Source organism: Salvelinus namaycush, unplaced genomic scaffold, assembly GCF_016432855.1.
Source record: "Salvelinus namaycush isolate Seneca unplaced genomic scaffold, SaNama_1.0 Scaffold4, whole genome shotgun sequence".
Lineage (NCBI taxonomy): Eukaryota > Metazoa > Chordata > Actinopteri > Salmoniformes > Salmonidae > Salvelinus > Salvelinus namaycush.
The window spans coordinates 179297-206090 of NW_024061007.1; the positions used below are offsets into that span (position 1 = coordinate 179297).

Genomic DNA, 26794 nt, shown 5'->3' on the forward strand with positions numbered 1-26794 from the left:
TAGACAGAGCAGTGATACTATCCAGAGCAGTGGTACTATCCAGAGCAGTGATACTAGACAGAGCAGTGATACTAGTCAGAGCAGTGATACTAGACAGAGCAGTGATACTAGACAGAGCAGTGATACTATCCAGAGCAGTGAGACTAGCCAGAGCAGTGATACTAGCCAGAGCAGTGATACTAGCCAGAGCAGTGATACTAGCCAGAGCAGTGATACTAGCCAGAGCAGTGATACTAGACAGAGCAGTGATACTAGCCAGAGCAGTGAAACTAGCCAGAGCAGTGATACTAGCCAGAGCATACACAGAATACCCTTAATGACAAAGCAAAAACTGAAATATCACATTTACATAGGTATTCAGACCCTTCACTCATTGTTCATTGTTGAAGCACATTTGGCAGCGATTCCAGCCTTCAGTCGTTTTGGGTATGATGCTACAAGCTCGGCACACCTGTATTTGGGGAGTTTCTCCCAATCCTCTCTGCAGATCCTCTCTGTCAGGATGCATTGATTGCTATTCGATTAACTGGTGGTTAAAACGACTACATTGAAAAGACATCACTGTGTTGTTTTGGTGATTAAACCACTGTTTTCATTACATTTCAATATTTCAATATAAACTCATATTTTAAATTCATGGTTGTGTGGTGAGAGATGTTTACAATCCAGGTTTTGCGTTACAAGTGTGACCAGTTTGGTTTTGAAAATGTACCACATACTTCAAAAAATAGTACCAAAACGGAAAAAAAAACTTGGTCTAAAATTGAATTTAAAGTCACCATAAAATGTACAATTCATTCTGTAGCTTAATATGTGAAATGCCCACTTCCTCTCTTAAGAGTCATCAATCAATCAATCACATTTATTTATATAGCCCTTCGTACATCAGCTGATGTCACGAAGTACTGTACAGAAACCCAGCCTAAAACCCCAAACAGCAAGCAATGCAGGTGTAGAAGCACGGTGGCTAGGAGACCAGGCTGTCTACACACAGTGACACAGTACATCTAGTCTATGAGACCAGGCTGTCTACACACAGTGACACAGTACATCTAGTCTATGAGACCAGGCTGTCTATACACAGTGACACAGTACATCTAGTCTATGAGACCAGGCTGTCTACACACAGTGACACAGTACATCTAGTCTATGAGACCAGGCTGTCTATACACAGTGACACAGTACATCTAGTCTATGAGACCAGGCTGTCTACACACAGTGACACAGTACATCTAGTCTATGAGACCAGGCTGTCTATAAACAGTGACACAGTACATCTAGTCTATGAGACCAGGCTGTCTACACACAGTGACACAGTACATCTAGTCTATGAGACCAGGCTGTCTACATGACACAGTGCATCTAGTCTATGAGACCAGGCTGTCTACACACAGTGACACAGTACATCTAGTCTATGAGACCAGGCTGTCTATACACAGTGACACAGTGCAGAAGAGATACATATTTTTTGGCGCCAACCTGTCACTCAATCATTGAAACTTTTTTGCTATTTTTAAACAGGGACATAAAACAAAAAAGTTTCAAATGAGCGGGCTAATTGTCTTTTTTTTGTTCGCTTACTTGCGTTGTTTGTAACTTATTATTTTGTACATTATGTTGCCGCTACCGTCTCTCATGACCCAAAATAATTTCTAGACATCAGGACTGCGATTTCTCACCACAGACTAACAGAATCCTCTTTTTCCTTTCACGACTTTCACGACTGCAATATCTTCTGCTTCACGAAGTCGTGGCTGAACGACAACAACATCAACAGACAGCTGGCTGGTTATATACGATGTACCGGCAGGATAGAACAGTGGTGTCTGGTAAGACAAGGGGCGGCTGGTTATACGATGTACCGACTGGATAGAACAGCAGCCTCTGGTAAGACAAGGGGCGGCCGTCTATGTATGTTTGTAAACAACAGCTGGTGCATGATATCTAAGGAAGTCTCGAGCTATTGCTCGCCTGAGGTAGAGTTTATCATGATAAGCTGTAGACCAAACTATCTACCTAGAGAGTTTTCATCTGTATTTTTTGAATCTGTTTACATACCACCACAGTCAGAGGCTGGCACTAACACAGCATTGAATGAGCTGTATTCCTCCATAATCAAACAAGAAAACGTTCACCCAGAGGCAGCGCTCCTAGTTGCCGGGGACTTTAATGCAGGGAAACATAAATCCGTTTTACCAAATTTCTATCAGCATGTTAAATGTGCAACCAGAGGGAAAAAACTCTAGACCACCTATACTCCAAACACAAAGCTCTCCCTCGCCCTCCATTTGGAAAAATCTGACCATAATTCTATCCTCCTGATTCCTGCTTACAAGCAAAAATGTAAACAGGAAGCACCAGTGACGAGATCAATAAAAATGTGTTCAGATGAAGCAGATTCTAAGCTACAGGACAGTTTTGCTAGCACTGACTGGAATTTGTTCTGGGATTCCTCCGATGGCATTGAGGAGAACACCACATAAGTCATTGGCTTCAACAATAAGTGCATCGATGACATAACCCAACCAGAAGCCATGGATTACAGGCAGCATCCGCACTGAGCTAAAGGCTAGAGCTGCTGCTTTCAAGGAGCGGGACTCTAACCCTGAAGCTTATAAGAAATCTCGCTATGCTCTCCGACAAACCATCAAACAGGCAAAGCATCAATACAGGACTAAGATGGAATCGTACTACACCGGCTCTGAAGCCGTCGGATGTGGAAGGGCTTGCAACCCATTACAGACCACAAGGGAAATCACAGCGGAAAGCTACCCAGTGACATGAGCCTACCAGACGAGCTAAACTACTTCTATGCTCGCTTCGAGGCATATAACAATGAAACATGCATGAGAGCACCAGCTGTTCCAGAAGACTGTGTGATCACGCTCTCTGCAGCTGATGATAGTAAGAATTTTAAACAGGTCAACATTCACAAGGCCACAGGGCCAGATGGATTACCAGAACGTTTACTGCGAGCATGCGCTGACCAACTGGCAAATGTCTTCCCTGGCATTTTCAACCTCTCCCTGTCCGAGTCTGTAATAGCAACATGTTTTAAGCAGACCACCATAGTCCCTGTGCCAAAGACACTAAGGTAACCTGCCTAAACGACTACCGACCCGTAGCATTCATGTCTGTAGCCATGAAGTGCTTTGAAAGGCTGGTCATGGCTCACATCAACACCATCATCCCAGAAACCAAGCACACCAAGACAGTCCTGAAGAGGGCACAACAAAACATATTCCCCGTCCGACCACAAGGCACTACAGAGGGTAGTGCGAACGGCCAAGTACATCACTTCCTGTCATCCAGGACCTCTATACCAGGCGGTGTCAGAGGAAGGCCCTAAAAATTGTCAAGGACCCCAGCCATCCTAGACATAGACTGTTCTCTCTGCTACCGCATGGCAAGTGGTACCAGAGCGCCAGCTACTTTAATAATGGGAATTGATGGAAATTATGTAAAAATGTACCACTAGCCACTTTAATCAATGCCACTTAATATAATGTTTACATACCCTACATTACTCATCTCATATGTATATGTATATACTGTACTCTATATCATCTACTGCATCTTGCCATCTTTATGTAATACATGTATCACTAGCCACTTTAAACTATGCCACTTTATGTTTACATACCCTACATTACTCATATCATATGTATATACTGTACTCTATACCATCTACTGCATCTTGCCTATGCCGTTCTGTACCATCACTCATTCATATATCTTTATGTACATATTCTTTATCCCTTTACACTTGTGTGTATAAGGTAGTAGTTGTGGAATTGTTAGGTTAGATTACTTGTTGGTTATTACTGCATTGTCGGAACTAGAAGCACAAGCATTTCGCTACACTCGCATTAACATCTGCTAACCATGTGTATGTGACAAATAAAATTTGATTTGATTTGACCTGTTTTTGGCGCATGTGACTAATAACATTTGATTTGAGTTTCACTACTAGCTCAGCACTGGTAATAAACACTAGTGTAGTTTTTCTCTGTTAAGTCAAACAGCAGTTACCTTGTCAGCTATATCAGTCATCTAAAGAGTAGCCAGTTCCGGTTCTGCTTGCTCTACGTCTGGGAGGAAGTACGACTTTTGCTTGTGAGACTTTTTAATATGGGTCAGAAGGGAAATGAAAGTATTAAGTGAGTTATTTACATTTTTCAGTCCTTCGCGACTGCCTGCCAAATACCTGCCCTCACCATCGTTAAGAGAACTGTGGGAAAACAGTGCCTGACAGGCGGGGGCAGAGACACTGTCTACCGGTCGCTCCCGCATCCCAATGGCAGAGCAGGTGGGAGGCTGGGGTGACACCATGTGGTATCTAACTCTCTAGCTTGCTAGGTAGTGAGACGTTGTGCTAGCTCGCTAGTTAGCATGCACATGGTGTCGCCCTGCCTCCCTAATGCTGTTTACCGGAAGAAAAAAAATGTTCCCAACTGGTGGGGGCAAATGACACTGTCTACCAATTGCCCCCTCCTCTCGCTAGCACAGCAGAGTGGGAGGCTGGAACGACACTGTGTGTTAGCTAGCTTGCTAGTTAGGGACACTGTGTGCTAGCTAGCATGCTAGTTAGCTGGCTAGCATAGAGTGTCCTTCTCTCCAGCCTGCCAAACATCTGCACTCCCCGTTGTTAACAGAACTGAGGGAAAACAGTGCCCGATAGGTGGGACACACTGTCTACCGGTGTACTACTAGCTAGCTACCGTTGTTGCCCCGTCTCTTCTTCTGTGGGGTTTATCAGCGACATGTTTTTAAACTTCCCATGCAGTCATAGGTGACCCGATTCAGGAAGCACATGTCACATGTCACGACTTCATAGGTGACCCGATTCAGGAAGCACATGTCACATGTCACGACTTCATAGGTGACCCGATTCAGGAAGCACATGTCACAAGTCACGACTTCACAGGAGAGCCGATTGATAAAAAATGTTTTTTTTAGCTGGCTGGCTCATTAGCTAACGTTACATGACGTGTGTGAACTTACTCTTTGTTTACCTAGCTAGGTTCATTTTTTTTACCTAGCTAGCTATGTCTTTATGTCTTAAGCTAAAGTCTACTGTTAGCTAGCTAGCTAATGTTAGCTGGCTGGTTTCCTAGCTGACATCATTATTCGTATTCCAGAGCCATTTGCTTTTCTAGTTAGAGCCTAACATTGAACCTGGTATGTTAGCTCCCAGCACTGTTGGCACTGTTCATTGTTGTTTAACTAGCTAAAGTTAGCTGGCTGGCTCATTAGCTAACGTTACGTGACATGTGTACCACAACCGTTAAATATGGTCGGGGCCAGTAAACATCTGCAAAAAAGCGTAATGAAATTGTTGCCAGCAGATGTTATCCAAAGGTAAATAAATCATCGGCCAGAGCGTCAATTGTGGGCTCCGAGAACGAAACGAGATGGGTAGGGCTAAAGCGTAAGAGGGTGTGAACGATGCTGAATGGGTGTAGACAAAGAAGAGCTCTTTCACTAGATACCAAAACATTCAAAGGCCATTTCTTCAAAAGTGTATTTACAAGTTGTTCTACTTTCAAAGCAATTACTTTCCCATTGTTGCTCAAATGCAGTGTATGATATACCATTTTTGTAGCTCTGAGTCTCTGCTTTTATGCAATATAAAAAACACAATTTCAAATTTTGCTACATAAGACCGAATCCAGGTGGTGAGTCTCATATGATGACAAACACAAGCAGTATCTTTAACTGCACCGTTTCTAGACAGACAACAGAGGATGTTTTGATAAACAGACTATTAGAATTAGATTATATATTATAACAAACTTTACCTTTTCAGTTAACTTTCATAAAAAATTGTCAAAATTAAAATCTTACCCCCATTTTATACTCCACCACAATTAAAAACACTTGATAAAATGTCAATGTGAACAGAAAGAAATTGTGAAATGCACTCATTTGGGATCTGGTGTTCACTTGGGAATCTCTTTCTTATTGGTCTATTGACTCATTTTGCAGGCCAAAACTCCATCCTGAAATTCCATTTCAAAACTCCATCCTAAAACAGGCAGAAATTTCCAGAGGTCTTTTTTTTACCCCCTTTTCTCTCCAAGGCTCGAGAGGCAAAGGCTGAGTCATGAGTCCTCCGAAACATGACCAGCCAAACTGCGTTTCTTAACACAAACTTAACCTCTTCAGTTAACTGTCATAAAAAAATGCTCAAATTGAGTTTTTAAAAGAATCTTACCCCTATTTTGTGCTCCACCTCCATAATTATAAGTATTAAAAACACTTGATAAGATGTCAATGTGAACAGATTCAATTTGTGAAATGCACTCATTTGGGATCTGGTGTTACACTCAAAGGGCATTATCATCATTTACACACATTCTCAGTATTGTTATTCCAGTATTATTCCAACCTCAGTGTTGGAATATAAATATACACCAGTTATGCTAATTTGGACCACCAGGCTGCTGATGTCATGCTGTCTGTCGTTTTTGTATTTATACTTTTTCATAACGACAAGTTTGATGTCAGACTACAAGTTAATGTTCATGATGTCAATGCGACAACTGTCTCCAGACATGTCAATAGATGTAGTATAAACCAGTCTTTAGTCTTGAAATCTTTGGTTGTTTACTACACTACTGTACTCACTCTGTTTAGCACATGGCCTCACATGTGAATCCTTAAAGAGATGGGTGGGGTCGATACTGAATGGGGGTAGACAAAGAAGAGCTCTCCAGTAGGTGTACCAAAACATTCAAGGCCCATTACCTCAAGTGGTGTTACAAGTTTATCAACTTTCAAAGCAGAATTACTTTCCCATTGTTCCTCAACTGTAGTGTATGATAAACCATTTTCTAGCTCTGAGTCTCTACTTTTATTCAATGTAAAAAAACACAATTAAAAATTTTGCTACGGAAGACCGAATCGAGCCGGTCGGTCCCAGTTGTCATCTCATTGTTACCTAGGCGCCAACCTGTTACTCAATCATTGAAACGATTTGATATTTTTATGCAGGGACATAAAACGCCAGGCCCGATTCAGATCTAGTGTGATTGAGGCATAAATAGCAGCTTTAGACAACTGTTTTGGCTAGCTCTGGCTCTAACGCTACACCAACTGTGGAAAGCTGTTAGATAGCAATATGATGTTGCTATTGTTACAGCACTATTTACATCATTTAGCAGACACTCTTATCCAGAGCTCGGGTTAAGTGTCTTGTTCAAGGGCACATTGACAGACGTTTCACATCATTTGTTCGGGGATCAGATCCAGAGACCTTTCGTTTACTGACCCAACGCTCTAGGCTACCTGCTGCCGTATCTGACAGATAGCTAGAGGCTAAGGCTGGATGCTAGACCTGAACTGGCTGTGGTAGCTACTAGCTAGCTAGTTCATTCACCTCAGTCGAGACGGGATGAAACATTACAACACTAACGTTACATGTCAGTTTGAGATGGCAGACGTTTTACATGCACCCAGCCTATTGTGTTTTTTTGTTCGCTTATTTGCGTTTGCAACAGTCGAGACGGGATGAAACATTAGCTAACGTTAAATGTCAGTTTCACTACTAGCTCAACAGTGGGAATAAACACTAGTGTAGTTTTTTTCTGTTGAGTCAATCAGTTACCTTGCCAGCTACATCAGACAATTAAAGAGTAGCTGGTTTCTGCTCTGCTTGCTTTTACAACTCAGAGAAAAGTACGACTTTTGCTTGTGAGACTTTTGAATTTGGGTCAAAAGGGTAATAAAAGTATTATCGGATTTATTTTTATTTTTGTACAGTGTCCTTCGCGACCACCTGCCGAACACCTGCACTCACTGTCATTAACAGAACTGTGGGAAAACAGTGCCTGACAGGCGGGGCAGAGGACACTGTCTACTGGTCGCTCCCGCTTCCCGATGGCACAGCAGGTGGGAGGCTGGGGCAGAGGACACTGTCTACTGGTCGCTCCCGCTTCCTGATGTAGATGTAGAACACAGTTATCTAGCTGCTGTGGTGATGACAGTAATACCCAGGATGTAGAACACAGTTATCTATCTGCTGTGGTGATGACAGTAATACTGGAGGAGGTGCTGGGTAAACCCCAGGATGTAGATCACAGTTATCTATCTGCTGTGGTGATGACAGTAATACTGGAGGAGGTGCTGGGTAAACTCCAGGATGTAGAACACGGGTATCTAGCTGCTGTGGTGATGACAGTAATACTGGAGGAGGTGCTGGGTAAACCCCAGGATGTAGAACACAGTTATCTATCTGCTGTGGTGATGACAGTAATACTGGAGGAGGTGCTGGGTAAACCCCAGGATGTAGAACACAGTTATCTAGCTGCTGTGGTGATGACAGTAATACTGGAGGAGGTGCTAGGTAAACCCCAGGATGTAAGACAAAGTTAACTAGCTGCTGTGGTGATGACAGTAATACTGGAGGAGGTGCTGGGTAAACCCAAGGATGTAGAACACAGTTATCTAGCTGCTGTGGTGATGACAGTAATACCCAGGATGTAGAACACAGTTATCTATCTGCTGTGGTGATGACAGTAATACTGGAGGAGGTGCTGGGTAAACCCCAGGATGTAGAACACAGTTATCTATCTGCTGTGGTGATGACAGTAATACTGGAGGAGGTGCTGGGTAAACCCCAGGATGTAGAACACAGGATATAGAGGTAGTATTTTGTCAGGTCTTATCTATTCAGATTCACCAATGTCCCCCTTTCTGAGAACATGGAGACACCAACAAAAGGTTGGTTAAACCCCACAAAGTAGTCGCTCTTTGAAGGATAAATATATATCTCATGGGTTTCATAAAATGGGTTTTATTTAAAATAATGTTGAATACTTAATAATGGGTAGCAATGAAAGGTTAATCAGGTACTTTTCCATACTGAATATGAACTGTTCACACACACACACACTCGATAATATGGTTTATGATGTCAATCAGTTTCTAACATGGTTTATGGGGACCCACCTTTCCCATGGTCCTATCAATGAAATGTCATGTTTTATGTAGAAGCTCCATCTGACTACAGATTGGTTCATAGGATCATACTGAAGTAACCTGGAAACACGTTGATATAATTCTCCTCCTCTAGAGGAGGGCTGGATGGAGGACAACTTCAACCTGAAAACAAACACATATTGTCCACAAACCCTCTCAGGTTGTACAACACATTTAACACAACAGTCAAATGCTTTTTATATCAGTGGTACAACCTGAGTACAGGAACATTAAGGGGAAAAAGACACTGAGTATTCAGGCTGTCATTTCAATAAACTGGAGATTTAGGAAGTTATATTGGTTGGTGGTGACATATGACTTACTTCTCTTTTAGTTCCTAGAGGAGCATAGGGCCTCAACAGCCTCCATGAGGAGCATAGGGCCTCAACAGCCTCCTAGAGGAGCATAGGGCCCCAAAAGCCTCCTAGAGGAGCATAGGGCCTCAACAGCCTCCTAGAAGAGCATAGGTTCTCAACAGCCTCCTAGAGGAGCATAGGGCCTCAACAGCCTCCTTGAGGAGCATAGGACCTCAACAGCCTCCTAGAGGAGCATAGGGCCTCAACAACCTCCTAGAGGAGCATAGGGCCTCAACAGCCTCCTAGAGGAGCATAGGGCCTCAACAACCTCCTAGAGGAGCATAGGGCCTCAACAGCCTCCTAGAGGAGCATAGGGCCTCAACAGCCTCCTAGAGGAGCATAGGGCCTCAACAGCCTCCGAGAGGAGCATAGGGCCTCAACAGCCTCCGAGAGGAGCATAGGGCCTCAACAGCCTCCTAGAGGAGCATAGGGCCTCAACAGCCTCCTAGAGGAGCATAGGGCCTCAACAGCCTCCTAGAGGAGCATAGGGCCTCAACAACCTCCTAGAGGAGCATAGGGCCTCAACAACCTCCTAGAGGAGCATAGGGCCTCAACAGCCTCCTAGAGGAGCATAGGGCCTCAACAGCCTCATAGAGGAGCATAGGGCCTCAACAACGTCATAGAGGAGCATAGGGCCTCAACAGCCTCCTAGAGGAGCATAGGGCCTCAACAGCCTCCTAGAGGAGCATAGGGCCTCAACAGCCTCCTTGAGGAGCATAGGGCCTCAACAACCTCCTAGAGGAGCATAGGGCCTCAACAGCTTCCTAGAGGAGCATAGTGCCTCAACAGCCTCCTAGAGGAGCATAGGGCCTCAACAGCCTCCTAGAGGAGCATAGGGCCTCAACAGCCTCCTAGAGGAGCATAGGGCCTCAACAGCCTCCTAGAGGAGCGTAGGACCTCAACAGCCACCTAGAGGAGCGTAGGACCTCAACAACCTCCTAGAGGAGCGTAGGGCCTCAACAGCCTCCTAGAGGAGCGTAGGGCCTCAACAGCCTCCTAGAGGAGCGTAGGGCCTCAACAGCCTCCTAGAGGAGCGTAGGGCCTCAACAACATCATAGATGAACATAGGGCCTCAACAGCCTCCTAGAGGAGCATAGGGCCTCAACAGCCTCCTAGAGGAGCATAGGGCCTCAACAACCTCCTAGAGGAGCATAGGTCCTCAACAGCCTCCTAGAGGAGCATAGGGCCTCAACAGCCTCCTAGAGGAGCATAGGGCGTCAACCACCTCCTAGAGGAGCATAGGGCCTCAACCACCCCTAGAGGAGCATAGGACCTCAACAGCCTCCTAGAGGAGCATAGGGCCTCAACAGCCTCCTAGAGGAGCATAGGGCCTCAACAGCCTCCTAGAGGAGCATAGGGCCTCAACAGCCTCCTAGAGGAGCATAGGGCCTCAACAGCCTCCTAGAGGAGCATAGGGCCTCAACAACCTCCTAGAGGAGCATAGGGCCTCAACAACCTCCTAGAGGAGCATAGGGCCTCAACAACCTCCTAGAGGAGCATAGGGCCTCAACAACCTCCTAGAGGAGCATAGGGCCTCAACAACCTCCTAGAGGAGCATAGGGCCTCAACAACCTCCTAGAGGAGCATAGGGCCTCAACAACCTCCTAGAGGAGCATAGGGCCTCAACAACCTCCTAGAGGAGCATAGGGCCTCAACAACCTCCTAGAGGAGCATAGGGCCTCAACAGCCTCCTAGAGGAGCATAGGGCCTCAACAGCCTCCTAGAGGAGCATAGGGCCTCAACAGCCTCCTAGAGGAGCATAGGGCCTCAACAGCCTCCTAGAGGAGCATAGGGCCTCAACAGCCTCCTAGAGGAGCATAGGGCCTCAACAGCCTCCTAGAGGAGCATAGGGCCTCAACAGCCTCCTAGAGGAGCATAGGGCCTCAACAGCCTCCTAGAGGAGCATAGGGCCTCAACAACCTCCTAGAGGAGCATAGGGCCTCAACAACCTCCTAGAGGAGCATAGGGCCTCAACAACCTCCTAGAGGAGCATAGGGCCTCAACAGCCTCATAGAGGAGCATAGGGCCTCAACAACCTCCTAGAGGAGCATAGGGCCTCAACAACCTCCTAGAGGAGCATAGGACCTCAACAGCCTCCTAGAGGAGCATAGGACCTCAACAGCCTCCTAGAGGAGCATAGGGCCTCAACAGCCTCCTAGAGGAGCATAGGGCCTCAACAACCTCCTAGAGGAGCATAGGGCCTCAACAGCCTCCTAGAGGAGCATAGGGCCTCAACAGCCTCCTAGAGGAGCATAGGGCCTCAACAGCCTCCTAGAGGAGCATAGGGCCTCAACAACCTCCTAGAGGAGCATATGGCCTCAACAACCTCCTAGAGGAGCATAGAGCCTCAACAACCTCCTAGAGGAGCATAGGGCCTCAACCACCTCCTAGAGGAGCATAGGGCCTCAACAACCTCCTAGAGGAGCATAGGGCCTCAACAACCTCCTAGAGGAGCATAGGGCCTCAACCACCTCCTAGAGGAGCATAGGGCCTCAACCACCTCCTAGAGGAGCATAGGGCCTCAACCACCTCCTAGAGGAGCATAGGGCCTCAACAACCTCCTAGAGGTGCATAGGGCCTCAACAACCTCCTAGAGGAGCATAGGACCTCAACAACCTCCTAGAGGAGCATAGGGCCTCAACAGCCTCCTAGAGGAGCATAGGACCTCAACAACCTCATAGAGGAACATAGGACCTCTGCAACATTGAGGGTCATGGAGACATGTGATGCATGCTGCCCCACCACTACAGTGTACAGTTAGGTCCAGAATTATTGGCACCCTTGATAAAGAAGTGTTCAACGTCATCATGAACTTTACCCAGCAACAGGACATTTTAACCAGAAACCATGATACAGCAACTACACATCAGCACACGGAACCCTCAACCTCTGACCACTGAGAGAAGAACCCAACAGTCTGCCTCCAGTTTGACCATCATTTCCTCCAGTCAGACAACAGGAACTTTCTACCACAACCAATCATCACAACCTCTGAAAGAAAAACACGCCACTCACACAAACTCAGACCCGTCAGAGAAAGAACTGAACGATGTCAAAGATCATCAGTCCCCTACATGACTCAATTACTGAACCAAGTCAAAGATCATCAATCCCCTACATGACTCAATTACTGAACCAAGTCAAAGATCATCAGTCCCCTACATGACTCAATTACTGAACCAAGTCAAAGATCATCAGTCCCCTACATGACTCAATTACTGAACCAAGTCAAAGATCATCAGTCCCCTACATGACTCAGTTACTGAACCAAGTCAAAGATCATCAGTCCCCTACATGACTCAGTTACTGAACCAAGTCAAAGATCATCAGTCCCCTACATGACTCAATTACTGAACCAAGTCAAAGATCATCAATCCCCTACATGACTCAATTACTGAACCAAGTCAAAGATCATCAGTCCCCTACATGACTCAATTACTGAACCAAGTCAAAGATCATCAGTCCCCTACATGACTCAATTACTGAACCAAGTCAAAGATCATCAGTCCCCTACATGACTCAGTTACTGAACCAAGTCAAAGATCATCAGTCCCCTACATGACTCAGTTACTGAACCAAGTCAAAGATCATCAGTCCCCTACATGACTCAATTACTGAACCAAGTCAAAGATCATCAATCCCCTACATGACTCAATTACTGAACCAAGTCAAAGATCATCAGTCCCCTACATGACTCAATTACTGAACCAAGTCAAAGATCATCAATCCCCTACATGACTCAATTACTGAACCAAGTCAAAGATCATCAGTCCCCTACATGACTCAATTACTGAACCAAGTCAAAGATCATCAGTCCCCTACATGACTCAATTACTGAACCAAGTCAAAGATCATCAGTCCCCTACATGAGTCAGTTACTGAACCAAGTCAAAGATCATCAGTCCCCTACATGAGTCAATTACTGAACCAAGTCAAAGATCATCAGTCCCCTACATGACTCAATTACTGAACCAAGTCAAAGATCATCAATCCCCTACATGACTCAATTACTGAACCAAGTCAAAGATCATCAGTCCCCTACATGACTCAATTACTGAACCAAGTCAAAGATCATCCATCCCCTACATGACTCAATTACTGAACCAAGTCAAAGATCATCAGTCCCCTACATGACTCAATTACTGAACCAAGTCAAAGATCATCAGTCCCCTACATGACTCAGTTACTGAACCAAGTCAAAGATCATCAGTCCCCTACATGACTCAGTTACTGAACCAAGTCAAAGATCATCAGTCCCCTACATGACTCAATTACTGAACCAAGTCAAAGATCATCAATCCCCTACATGACTCAATTACTGAACCAAGTCAAAGATCATCAGTCCCCTACATGACTCAATTACTGAACCAAGTCAAAGATCATCAATCCCCTACATGACTCAATTACTGAACCAAGTCAAAGATCATCAGTCCCCTACATGACTCAATTACTGAACCAAGTCAAAGATCATCAGTCCCCTACATGACTCAATTACTGAACCAAGTCAAAGATCATCAGTCCCCTACATGAGTCAGTTACTGAACCAAGTCAAAGATCATCAGTCCCCTACATGAGTCAATTACTGAACCAAGTCAAAGATCATCAGTCCCCTACATGACTCAATTACTGAACCAAGTCAAAGATCATCAGTCCCCTACATGACTCAATTACTGAACCAAGTCAAAGATCATCCATCCCCTACATGAGTCAATTACTGAACCAAGTCAAAGATCATCAATCCCCTACATGAGTCAGTTACTGAACCAAGTCAAAGATCATCAGTCCCCTACATGACTCAATTACTGAACCAAGTCAAAGATCATCAGTCCCCTACATGACTCAATTACTGAACCAAGTCAAAGATCATCAGTCCCCTACATGACTCAATTACTGAACCAAGTCAAAGATCATCAGTCCCCTACATGACTCAATTACTGAACTAAGTCAAATATCATCAGTCCCCTACATGACTCAATTAATGAACCAAGTCAAAGATCATCCATCCCCTACATGAGTCAATTCTGAGGATTCAGTGGATCGTTAGATAGGGTTCAAGTCCGGGCTCTGGCTGGGCCTCTCAAGGACATTCAGAGACTTGTCCCGAAGCCACTCCTGCGTTGTCTTGGCTATGTGCTTAGGGCATTGTCCTGTTGGAAGGTGAACCTTCACCCCAGTCTGAGCTCCTGAGCGCTCTGGAGCAGGTTTTCATCAAGGATGTCTCTGTACTTTGCTCCATTCATCTTTCCCTCGATCCCAACTAGTCTCCCAGTCCCTGCCACTAAAAAACGTCCCCACAGCTTGATGCTGCACCACCATGCTTCACCGTAGGGATGGTGCCACCACCATGCTTCACCGTAGGGATGGTGCCACCACCATGCTTCACCGTAGGGATGGTGCCAGGTTTCCTCCAGACGTGATGCTGCACCACCATGCTTCACCGTAGGGATGGTGCCATGTTTCCTCCAGACGTGATGCTGCCACCACCATGCTTCACCGTAGGGATGGTGCCATGTTTCCTCCAGACGTGATGCTGCCACCACCATGCTTCACCGTAGGGATGGTGCCAGGTTTCCTCCAGACGTGATGCTGCCACCACCATGCTTCACCGTAGGGATGGTGCCAGGTTTCCTCCAAACGTGACTCTTGGCATTCAGGTCAAAGAGTTCAATCTTTGTTTCATCACCAAGCCATGAGGTCGAAGGAATTGTCCGTAGAGCTCCGAGACAGGATTGTGTCAAGGCACCAATCCGCGGAAGGGTACCAGGTAAACAAGACAACACTAAATCCTCTGGTCTTCTAGAACCAAGAGGGTGACCTGCAGGTAAACAAGACACCACTGAATCCTTTGGTATTCTAGAACCAAGATGGTGGCCTGCAGGTAAACAAGACACCACTGAATCCTCTGGTCTTCTAGAACCAAGAGGGTGTCCTGCAGGTAAACAAGACACCACTGAATCCTCTGGTCTTCTAGAACCAAGAGGGTGGCCTGCAGGTAAACAAGACACCACTGAATCCTCTGGTCTTCTAGAACCAAGAGGGTGGCCTGCAGGTAAACAAGACACCACTGAATCGTCTGGTCTTCTAGAACCAAGAGGGTGGCCTGCAGGTAAACAAGACACCACTGAATCCTCTGGTCTTCTAGAACCAAGAGGGTGGCCTGCAGGTAAACAAGACACCACTGAATCCTCTGGTCTTCCTGAACCAAGAGGGTGGCCTGCAGGTAAACAAGACACCACTGAATCCTCTGCAGCTTCTATTAGGGCCAGGAGTTTTCCTGGCTATGTCTCCTGGCAGTAAAAACGTTGTCTCTAGTTATATTAATGCTCACAGAGTGAGTCCATGTAACTTATGTGACTTGTTAAGTACATTTTTACTGGACTATGTATGTTAATGGAATGTGTTCACCCCAATAGCAAAGTTATCAACAACAAAAAACATCCATATCTCTAAATACCATCTTATTAGATGGAGCCATTTCCCCCCATTAGTTTGGGATTCAGACCTGCAGTCATCTTGATTTCAGACACTTTGGAGAAGTGTTCCACAGGCAGTAAATCTATTGTAGAATAAATGGAACCTGGATCCATTTCATTCTATTAACATGGTTTATGTGTTATAGCAGTAATGGGGTTAAACTGATATTAAAATGACAACTCCATAGGTGGTACCAGGTCAGGGGAGTTCATCTCTGCTCCCAGCATCCCTGGGACAGTACTGATCAACATAGCTGACCTGATGCAGAGGTGGACCAGTGATCTTTTCCTCTCAGTGGTGAGACTTGCCCTTCCATTTGACACACCTTTACCTGATGAGATCATACAAGACGTTAAAGGCTTATTGCACGTGGAAACAGACCTGCGTTAAAATAATGTTGAATATTTAATAAGCAGTGTTTGATTGAGTTTGTTGTAATGGAACCAATATAAAAGTCATAAAAGTACAAACAAACCCCGCCCACCTGGAGGACTAAAGGAAATGCTCAAAGTATTTGTAAGATTTCAAATAGTATTTGAATCCAGGGTCGTATTCGTTAGAGAACACTGTAGCAAAACATTTAGCAACACAATTATTTTAGTTCAGTTAGTCCCTCCCTGTTTCAGTTCATTTTCTTCAGTTTGGTGCCTCGTGGATATGATTCAGGTCTCCGTGGAAACATCAATGTAAATTCACCTTTGATTTTTACTCCTCACTTTCTCTTTCAGGTCCATAGGGTTTTACTGCCCCCTGCTGGAGACTGGAGCACACTGCAGTCCCTTTCAGGTCCATAGGGTTTTAATGCCCCCTGCTGGAGACTGGAGCACACTGCAGTCCCTTTCAGGTCCATAGGGTTTTACTGCCCCCTGCTGGAGACTGGAGCACACTGCAGTCCCTGGCTTTCTTTGTGCAGCCGGATGATGAGGCCCTCATCAATACAGGTACTGTATGTAGAACCATAGTAAAGACCAGTATGGACTATCAATACAGGTACTGTATGTAGAACCATAGTAAAGACCAGTGTGGACTATCAATACAGATACTGTATGTAGAACCATAGTAAAGACCAGTATGGACTATCAATACAGGTACTGTATGTAGAACCATAGTAAAGCCCAGTATGGACTATCAATACAGGTACTGTATGTAGAACCATAGTAAAGACCAGTATGGACTATCAATACAGATACTGTATGTAGAACCATAGTAAAGACCAGTATGGACTATCAATACAGGTACTGTATGTAGAACCATAGCAAAGACCAGTATGGACTATCAATACAGGTACTGTATGTAGAACCATAGTAAAGACCAGTATGGACTATCAATACAGGTACTGTATGTAGAACCATAGTAAAGACCAGTATGGACTATCAATACAGGTACTTCACTTCACCAAACACTAAAGCATGATATTGTAATAAATCTACACCCTATTCCCTACGTAGAACACTACTTTAGACTTGGTCAGAAGCACCGTAGGGAATAGGGAACCATTTGGAACAGAGACAGTAATTCCCCTGAACATCTTCCTCTTCCTCATCTGGTTTCTTGAACAGCCCTTCACTCCTCCCCTCTTCCTCCCCTCCTCCCTTTTCATTCTATTCTATCAGCCACACCACTAGCTCACCTCCACACAATACATTTACAAGTTAGACACACCTTGGAAAAAATAACAAAGGAAAACTATTACTAGATGAAGTTTAGTGTTTTTTATTATTTCCCATCACCATAAATCATATTTAATCACTGAACAGTAGCAGACCTAACTTCATCTGTTCCTGACTCTGGATAGTGGATTAAAAAAACCATCAATCTCCAATGATATTAAAGTACTATTCTGAACATTACTGATATACTGAGTGGCAAGTCAAGATATCTGCTGGTTTTATTGTTTGGTCAATAGCACCACCTGCTGGACAGGTTTAATGTTGTTGGACTGAGCAGTATGGGAGAATGAAAGATGACACATTTAGGGCCGGTTTCCTGGACATCTACATTGAACATACTTTTTAGTCCAGGACTAGGATTAATCTGTGTCTGGGAAACCAGTCCATATAGTTTAGTAGAAAGTAAGTGATACCAGCTTGTAGTGGGCTGACTAGTCCTGAATTGTCCTTTAGTTCCTGGACCATTTTCCATGCAGCTCCAGGTGACAGAGAACACATCAATTAGGACCAACAAGCTGATCAATGATACTGAGGAGGATTACATAAAGACAGAAAACCAACTGAGAAAACATATCAATGGTTTTGAATGACAACCAATATACATCAACACCAGACATCATGATTCATGGAAATGTACAAGATTAAAACATTGCATTTACAAAAATATGAATACCTTGAATTTTAATTCATAACATCTTCTGAAGATCAAATCAGTTAAATCATTGTAGATAAAACAGAGCAGAATGAATCATCACATCTGGGGACCATCACCACCAGCATGACTAGTATCTATGTGGACCCTACTACAGTTTAACCAGCTCAGCTATAGACTACACCAGCATGACTAGTCTCTATGTGGACCCTACTACAGTTTAACCAGCTCAGCTATAGACTACACCAGCATGACTAGTATCTATGTGGACCCTACTACAGTTTAACCAGCTCAGCTATAGACTACACCAGCATGACTAGTCTCTATGTGGACCCTACTACAGTTTAACCAGCTCAGCTATAGACTACACCAGCATGACTAGTCTCTATGTGGACCCTACTACAGTTTAACCAGCTCAGCTATAGACTACACCAGCATGACTAGTATCTATGTGGACCCTACTACAGTTTAACCAGCTCAGCTATAGACTACACCAGCATGACTAGTATCTATGTGGACCCTACTACAGTTTAACCAGCTCAGCTATAGACTACACCAGCATGACTAGTATCTATGTGGACACTACTACAGTTTAACTAGCTCAGCTATAGACTACACCAGCATGACTAGTATCTATGTGGACCCTACTACAGTTTAACCAGCTCAGCTATAGACTACACCAGCATGACTAGTATCTATGTGGACCCTACTACAGTTTAACCAGCTCAGCTATAGACTACACCAGCATGACTAGTCTCTATGTGGACCCTACTACAGTTTAACCAGCTCAGCTATAGACTACACCAGCATGACTAGTCTCTATGTGGACCCTACTACAGTTTAACCAGCTCAGCTATAGACTACACCAGCATGACTAGTCTCTATGTGGACCCTACTACAGTTTAACCAGCTTAGCAGTACCATTGAGATGAAACCCAGGATAGAGGGGCTGAGTGAATGTGGTCTGGACTCTGTGGAGGAGGGTCATTGTGTCAGAGACACTGTAGAAGGACAGAGTACCTGCCTTGTGATCCAGGTACACTCCTACTCTGGAGGACTGAGGGCCTGATACTTTAGTCTCAACATGATTGTGTCTGAAACAATAATCACCACTATAGTACTGTAAACTCCAGGACTTGTTATTGTGTCCAAATCCACTATCTGTCCCTGTTCTGCTGATGTCTTTATATGAGACTGCTGTTTTAACCCACTCCCCAGTCCACTCCACCTCCCAGTAACAGCGTCCAGACAGACCATCTCTACACAGAACCTGACAGTAGTTGTTGGTGAATCTGTCTGGATGGTCAGGATATGGTTGGACTTGGCGTGTACGTTTCACCTTTCTGTTCCCTTCAGACAGAGAGAGGAGTGTGTGTGCTGTGTTTGGGTCCAGTGTGAGCTGACAGGAATCTGGGAGAAGAGCAGAGCAGAGACCAATGAGGGGAGTCAGAACAATAAGTTAAGTCAGATACTGTATCTACCCTGTCTTTGATTAGAGCACAGCAGAGATCAAATCAGAGAAATATGAGGAGTCAGATAGATACCCAGTCTTTGATTAGATCTACTATTGCTATATATTTGTAGAGGGATTGTTAGGAGTGTCAGTAAAAAGAGACTGTTAGTTACTTCACAATAAAGAGACTCACATTGTAACAACTGTTCTCTGGTCTTGGGCTCTGGAGGCAGTACAACATCCACTAGATTCACTACAGACACACAAACACATTGACAGAGAGAGGGAATGTTATCATCAGACCATATTCCACATGTATATGACTAGTAGGGAACTTTCAATGGTCTAAAGTTGATGTTCTTATTGTTTTCAACACACCTGTAGTGGAGATCTTGGTCCATTCTCCTTTAAGCAAGTCTTCTAGTTTCTCTCTCAGTTCAGACACAGACTTACTCACATCTCCAAAGTACTGAAGAGGACGGACAACGATGCTGGGTAAGTCTGAAGATACACTGATACTGGAGAGAGACTTGTAACTCTGGAGAGAGACACACATAGTAACCTGGGGAAGGTTTTCTGTAGTATTATAAATGTAAGAGTTCTAAACTTCCTTAATAAGCACAATGTCCTGAGTAAAAGCCAAATTGGATTTATACCAAAACATCGCACAACTGAACATATTTACACCCTACACACCCTGATAGATAAACATGTCCACCAAAATAATACCAAAATATACGCTTGCTTTATCGACTTCCAAAAAGCATTTGATTCTATTTGGCATACAGGACTGTTCTACAAAGTTATTGAAAGTGGTGTAGGGGGTAAAACATATGACATAATTAAATCAATGTATACTGGCAATACGTGCAGCATTAAAATTGGCAAGAAAAGAACAGAATTCTTTAACCAGGGGCGGGGCCTTCGTCAGGGTTGTAATCTGAGCCCTGCACTCTTCAATATTTACATCAACGAATTGGCCACTATTCTAGAAAAATCCTCAGCCTCTGGTGTTAGTCTCCACAATTCAGAGGTTAAATGCCTACTCTTCGCAGATGACCTATGCCTGCTGTCACCCACAGCATATGGCCTACAGCAGAGCCTGGACCTGCTAGAGCAGTACTGCCAGACCTGGGCCCTGGCAGTAAAGCCCAAAAAGACTAAAATAATGATTTTCCAGAGAAGATCCAGATCTCAGGGAATTAGACCAAAGTTCTCAATTGGTACAAAATATATAGAGTACTGCACACACTACAATTACTTAGGTTTAAAAATAAGCTCAACTGGACACCTTAATGAGGCAGTGAATGAACTGAGAGAGAAAGCACGCAGGGCATTCTACGCCATTAAAAAGCAAATTCAAATTGAAATACCTATTAAAATTTGGCTAAAACTAATTGAATATATCATTGAACCAATTGCACTTTATGGCAGCGAGGTGTGGGGTCCACTTGCAAAACAAGATTTCACCAAATGGGACAAACATCCCATTGAAACCCTGCATGCAGAGTTCTGTAAGATTATCCTACATGTCCAGAGGAAAACTACAAACAATGCATGCAGGGCAGAATTAGGCAAATATCCACTAATAATAAAAACTCAAAAAAGAGCAATTAAGTTTTGGAAACATCTAAAATACAGTGACCCCCTCTCATATCATTACCAAGCCCTGCAATGCCAAGAGCTGAGCAAAGAAAAGAGTCCCCTCATCCAGCTGGTCCTGGGGCTGAGTTCACAAACCTGTTCTACTAACACACTGAAGCCTCAGGACCAGAACATCCAATCAATCAGGATAAACCAAATTACAACACAGTCAAAACAAAACTATATTGCTTATTGGGAAACACAAGCACAAACACAAAGCAAAATGCAGTGCTATCTGGCCCTAAATCGACAGTACACCGTGGCTAAATATTTGACCATGGTTACTGATCAAAACCTTAGAAAAACCTTGACAAAGTACAGGCTCAGTGAGCACAGCCTTGCCATTGAGAAGGGTAGACACAGGAAAACCTGGCTCCCTGTAGAGGAAAGACTGTGCAACCACTGCACAACAGCAGAACCCGAGACAGAGCTGCATTTCCTGACAAAATGTCAAAAATACAAAACAATTAGAGAGTGTCATTTCCCCAAATTTGAAACTCTTATTCAAGGTTTCAAAGACCTCTCTGATGAGAGTAGGCTACCCGTCCTGTTGGGGAGGACGCAGAGAGCTGTGGGTTGGCAGCGCACTACATTGCTGCCTGCCATAAGTTGAGGGACAGTGTCTGACAGACCAATCAACCTGCACATGTACTCTACTGTATGTTTATTGTTATTGTTCAATGTATGGTTATTTTGACACTTGGTTATTGTTGTTACTGTTGTCCCGTTGACAATTTTGATTATATTTTTATATTGTAAATAAGCTTTGGCAATATGTACACTGTTACGTCATGCCAATAAAGCAAATTGAATTGAATCGAAAATTGACAGAGAGAGAGAGAGAGACAGAGAGACAGAGACAGAGACAGAGACAGAGACAGAGACAGAGAGAGAGAGAGAGAGAGAGAGAGAGAGAGAGAGAGAGAGAGAGAGAGAGAGAGAGAGAGAGAGAGACGGGGAGAGACAGAGAGGCAGTGAGAGACAGATAGAGAGAGGGACAGAGAGACAGAGAGAGAGAGAGACAGAGAGAGAGACGGGGAGAGACAGAGAGACAGAGAGAGAGAGAGAGACGGGGAGAGAGAGAGACAGAGAGAGAGAGAGAGAGACACAGAGAGAGAGAGAGACGGACAGAGAGAGATAGGGACGGACAGAGAGAGAGAGGGACGGACAGAGAGAGAGAGAGAGAGAGAGAGGGACGGACAGAGAGAGAGAGAGGGACGGACAGAGAGAGAGAGAGGGACGGACAGAGCGAGATAGGGACGGACAGAGCGAGATAGGGACGGACAGAGAGAGAGAGAGAGAGACACAGAGAGAGAGATAGGGACGGACAGAGAGAGATAGGGACGGACAGAGAGAGAGAGAGAGAGGGACAGAGAGAGAGAGAGAGAGAGAGAGAGAGAGAGAGAGAGAGAGAGAGAGAGAGAGAGGGACGGACAGAGAGAGAGACAGAGACAGAGAGACAGACAGGACAACATAATGATGTAGATGAATAGTTTCACATGAAGTTAATTTCATATCACATGTAACAAGACAGTTTAGTTACCTGGAGGAAATGGATGTGATCCTCTGTGTGTGAGAGCTGCTCCAGCTCAGTGCTTCTCTTCCTCAGCTCAGCTATCTCCTGCTTCAGTTGCTCCAGGAGTCCTTCAGCTTGACTCACTTGAGCCTTCTCTTGGGCTCTGATCAGCTCCTTCACCTCAGAGCTCCTTCTCTCAATGGAGCGGATCAGCTCAGTAAAGATCTGATCACTGTCCTCCACTGCTGCCTGTGCAGAGCGCTGTTGAGAGAGAGAGAGAGAGAGAGAGAGAGAGAGAGAGAGAGAGAGAGAGAGAGAGAGAGAGAGAGAGAGACAAAGAGAGAGAGACAGAGAGAGAGACAGAGAGAGAGAGAGACAAAGAGAGAGAGACAGAGAGAGAGAGAGAGAGAGAGAGAAACAGAGAGAGACAAAGAGAGAGAGAGAGAGAGAGAGAGAGACAGTAGGTACAGTAGCCTCTCTGCAACTCATTGAGTCAGAACGCTGCCACCCTGCTCTCCAGGTCCACCAGGCCTTGTCCCCCCTCCTGGACAGACAGGTACAGAACACCTCTTGGTCCTGCTCTACTTTCCTCCCTCCTGGACAGACAGGTACAGAACACCTCTTGGTCCTGCTCTACTCTCCTCCCTCCTGGACAGACAGGTACAGAACACCTCTTGGTCCTGCTCTACTCTCCTCCCTCCTGGACAGACAGGTACAGAACACCTATTGGTCCTGCTCTACTCTCCTCCCTCCTGGACAGACAGGTACAGAACACCTCTTGGTCCTGCTCTACTCTCCTCCCTCCTGGACAGACAGGTACAGAACACCTCTTGGTCCTGCTCTACTCTCCTCCCTCCTGGACAGGCAGGTACAGAACACCTCTTGGTCCTGCTCTACTCTCCTCCCTCCTGGTACCCCCTCCAGTAGCCTGCCCCGTAGCAGAGCTAGACCCAGCCTCTGCCCCCTGAGTTCTAGTAGGCTGGACAATAGAACGAGTCCAAACGGCCAAAGAACGTTGTCTGAGCTGGAACACCAGCGAGGCCATAGCAAATGAATTGAAACGAACCTTCACAGAGCCTCTTCTGACTGGAATGATCCTTAGAATTACATTTCCCCTAAATGGCACCAAAAAATTTCTCCCTTTTTATTTGACCACTAAAACCTGTTCTTAGGACGGAACTGGAAAATAACAACTTGTCTCCCCTCCTGGACCGCTTGGTGTTAAGTAGCAGACTAGGTGAAAAATCTGTAAATCGCCTTTTTTAGGCAGATTTAGGCACTTAACCCTGGTGGCTCTGGATAAGAGTGTCTGCTAATTGACTCACATGTAAACTTAAATACAAAGTTAACTAGATATAATGTGTCATTTATAGCCTGAAACAGATAGTAAAACTACATTAAATACAACGTTAACTAGATATCCTTTGTGTCATTTATAGCCTGGTACAGATAGTAAAACTACATTAAATACAACGTTAACTAGATATCATCTGTGTCATTTATAGCCTGGCACAAATAGTAAAACTACATTAAATACAAAGTTAACTAGATATCATTTGTGTCATTTATAGCCTGGCACAGATAGTAAAACTACATTAAATACAACGTTAACTAGATATCATCTGTGTCATTTATAGCCTGGCACAGATAGTAAAACTACATTAAATACAACGTTATCTAGATATCATCGCCACATAACTTATGTGGAATTTAAAAGACACCGTTAACGTTTCCGTTAGCTAGCTCACAACGTCTGTTACACTGTAACTTACCGGCAGCCTCACATAAAAACGTATTGGTTAACAAAGCTTTGATTATGACCAAAGTCTATAGTAGTGAAAAGTCTCTCTCTCTCTCTCTCCCGCCTGCTACTTCTAAATCAGTGTCGGTCCAATAGGGAATGTCCTCTTGGTGTAACGGTCAAGATGTTGGTTTCTCCCACGTTAGACCTGGGTTCATCTCCCGTCAGTTACATTAAACAGTCTATTCTCTGAAAGGGGTCCAGACAGCCTGTTCACAACAGTGGGGTCAGTGGGATTGGATAAGGACCTCTCTCCCTCTCTGATTGGAGGAGAGAAGTGAAATGGTGTGTCTCCTCTGGTCAACAATACTCACCTTGAAAGACTTCACAGCCTGTTGGAGCTCCTTCAGCTCCTTCTCTCTCTCCTGGAATCTCTGCTGGACCTTCTGCTGACTCATCCCCAGCTGCCTCTGTGGAGAATCACTCTTCAATGAGCTATCAAGCTTTATTAGTCCAGTAGATCAATAGTATAGTAATGTGACATAGGACCCATAGAGAGGAAGGCCTACAATCCTGAGGAAGTCCCTTTACAATATGATATTATGTTGCTATGTTAATGATTATAGTTGTTATGGTAGGCCTACATGTATCAAGAGGTTGAGACTGAACTTTGGACTCATAAAAGGCCAGTCAGAATGATAATAGTGTTTGACTTTAGAAAATGGTGATACATTTGGAGAATCTGGGTTAACATATCTATATACTCAAGGTTTATGTTAATATTTGTGGATCCATTTCATTTGAATTCTCTCATATTCAAACAGATTTAGTTCCTACTGTATCTTTAATTCTTTGTTTATCAGACAGTCACCAACAAGTTGTTCTGGTCTTACCTGTTTCTCAGTCCTCTCTGCTGCAGCTGACACTGTATCATGGCCTTTATGTTCATCCATTGTACACAACATACAGATACACTGCTGATCGGTACGACAGTAAACCTCCAGCAGTTTGTCATGATGAGAGCAGATCTTCTCCTGTAGTTGTGCGGTGGCTTTGACCAGCTTGTGCTTCTTGAAAACGGGAGATTCATAGTGAGGTTGGAGGTGAGTCTCACAGTAAGAGGCCAGACACGCCAGACAGGACATGAGGGCTTTCTGCTTTCTGGTCCCAGTGCAGACATCACACACCACATCTCCAGGTCCAGCATAGCACAGAGCAGGAGGGGGAGCAGCCTGGAGTCCTGTCTTCTTCAGTTTCTCCACCATATCAGCCAACATGTTATTTTTCCTCAGATTAGGCCTTGGAGTGAAGGTCTCTCTGCACTGAGGACAGCTATAGACCCCTTTCAGAACATCCTGATCCCAGCAGCCCTCAATACAGATTCTACAGTAATTGTGTCCACAGGCAGTAGTGACCGGCTCCTTCAGTAGATCCAGACAGACAGAACAACAGAACTGGTCCTGGTCCAGCAGAACTCCCTGCTGAGCCATTTTGACGATTTTTCACTTTCACACAGACAGACGACAAAGAGACTCAGATCAGTTACGTTTCCTAAGAAGAGAGTTTGTGGGAGGGGGAGGGACTTTCTGGTTCTGCCAGAGGGGTGGGGTTAGAAGGAGGGAGGGGTTAGAGGAATGGAGGAAGAGAGAGAGGAACTGCATGCAACAGCAAGAGGGAGACAAATAGTTTTGTTCCAAGGTTAGAGCCCTTAACATGCAACAAATGACATAATGAATGTTAAAATGTTGTTAGAGTTGTTAGAATTGTTAGAATATCTGAAGGGTAACAGTTTCTATGAAGTAAGTATCATTATTTTAATGACCTTTATAATGCCTTATAATACACCTATGTGTTCTAATAAGCAATAAGTCCTGCGGAGGTGTGGTATATGGTTAATATACAGTACCACGGATAAGGCCTGAGGAGGTGTGGTATATGGTTAATATACAGCACCATGGATAAGGACTGAGGAGGTGTGGTATATGGTTAATATACAGTACCACGGATAAGGACTGAGGAGGTGTGGTATATGGTTAATATACAGCACCACGGATAAGGACTGAGGAGGTGTGGTATATGGTTAATATACAGCACCATGGATAAGGACTGAGGAGGTGTGGTATATGGTTAATATACAGCACCACGGATAAGGACTGAGAAGGTGTGGTATATGGTTAATATACAGTACCACGGATAAGGACTGAGGAGGTGTGGTATATGGTTAATATACAGTACCACGGATAAGGACTGAGGAGGTGTGGTATATGGTTAATATACAGTACCACGGATAAGGACTGAGGAGGTGT

The 26794-nt window shown here is 44.5% G+C and overlaps 2 protein-coding genes across 2 annotated transcripts in view; one reads left to right on the plus strand and one right to left on the minus strand.

Annotated features, from left to right (window-relative positions):
• Positions 1-26794, plus strand: part of LOC120041005 — a 220468-nt gene that overhangs the window by 124118 nt on the left and 69556 nt on the right. The gene's annotated exons all lie outside the window — the stretch shown is intronic.
• Positions 18952-26026, minus strand: LOC120040999 (tripartite motif-containing protein 16-like). The gene is made up of 6 exons (XM_038985967.1): positions 25382-26026; positions 24863-24958; positions 22775-23008; positions 19966-20125; positions 19781-19840; positions 18952-19544 (listed from the first exon to the last, which is right to left on the minus strand). Exons 1-6 carry the CDS (start codon positions 25976-25978, stop codon positions 19030-19032), a joined length of 1662 nt encoding a protein of 553 aa, XP_038841895.1. The 5' UTR covers positions 25979-26026; the 3' UTR covers positions 18952-19029.

What these genes read in the sequence shown, in the direction of transcription:
- LOC120040999 (XM_038985967.1), bottom strand. Translation starts at nt 25,978, where the DNA reads ATGGCTCAGCAGGGAGTTCTGCTGGACCAGGACCAGTTCTGTTGTTCT. An exon ending in ATCACATCCATTTCCTCCAG is followed by an intron (nt 20,126 to 22,774) that starts GTAACTAAACTG and finishes GTCTCTCTCCAG; the next exon opens with AGTTACAAGTCTCTCTCCAG. An exon ending in GACCAAGATCTCCACTACAG is followed by an intron (nt 19,841 to 19,965) that starts GTGTGTTGAAAA and finishes GTGTGTCTGTAG; the next exon opens with TGAATCTAGTGGATGTTGTA.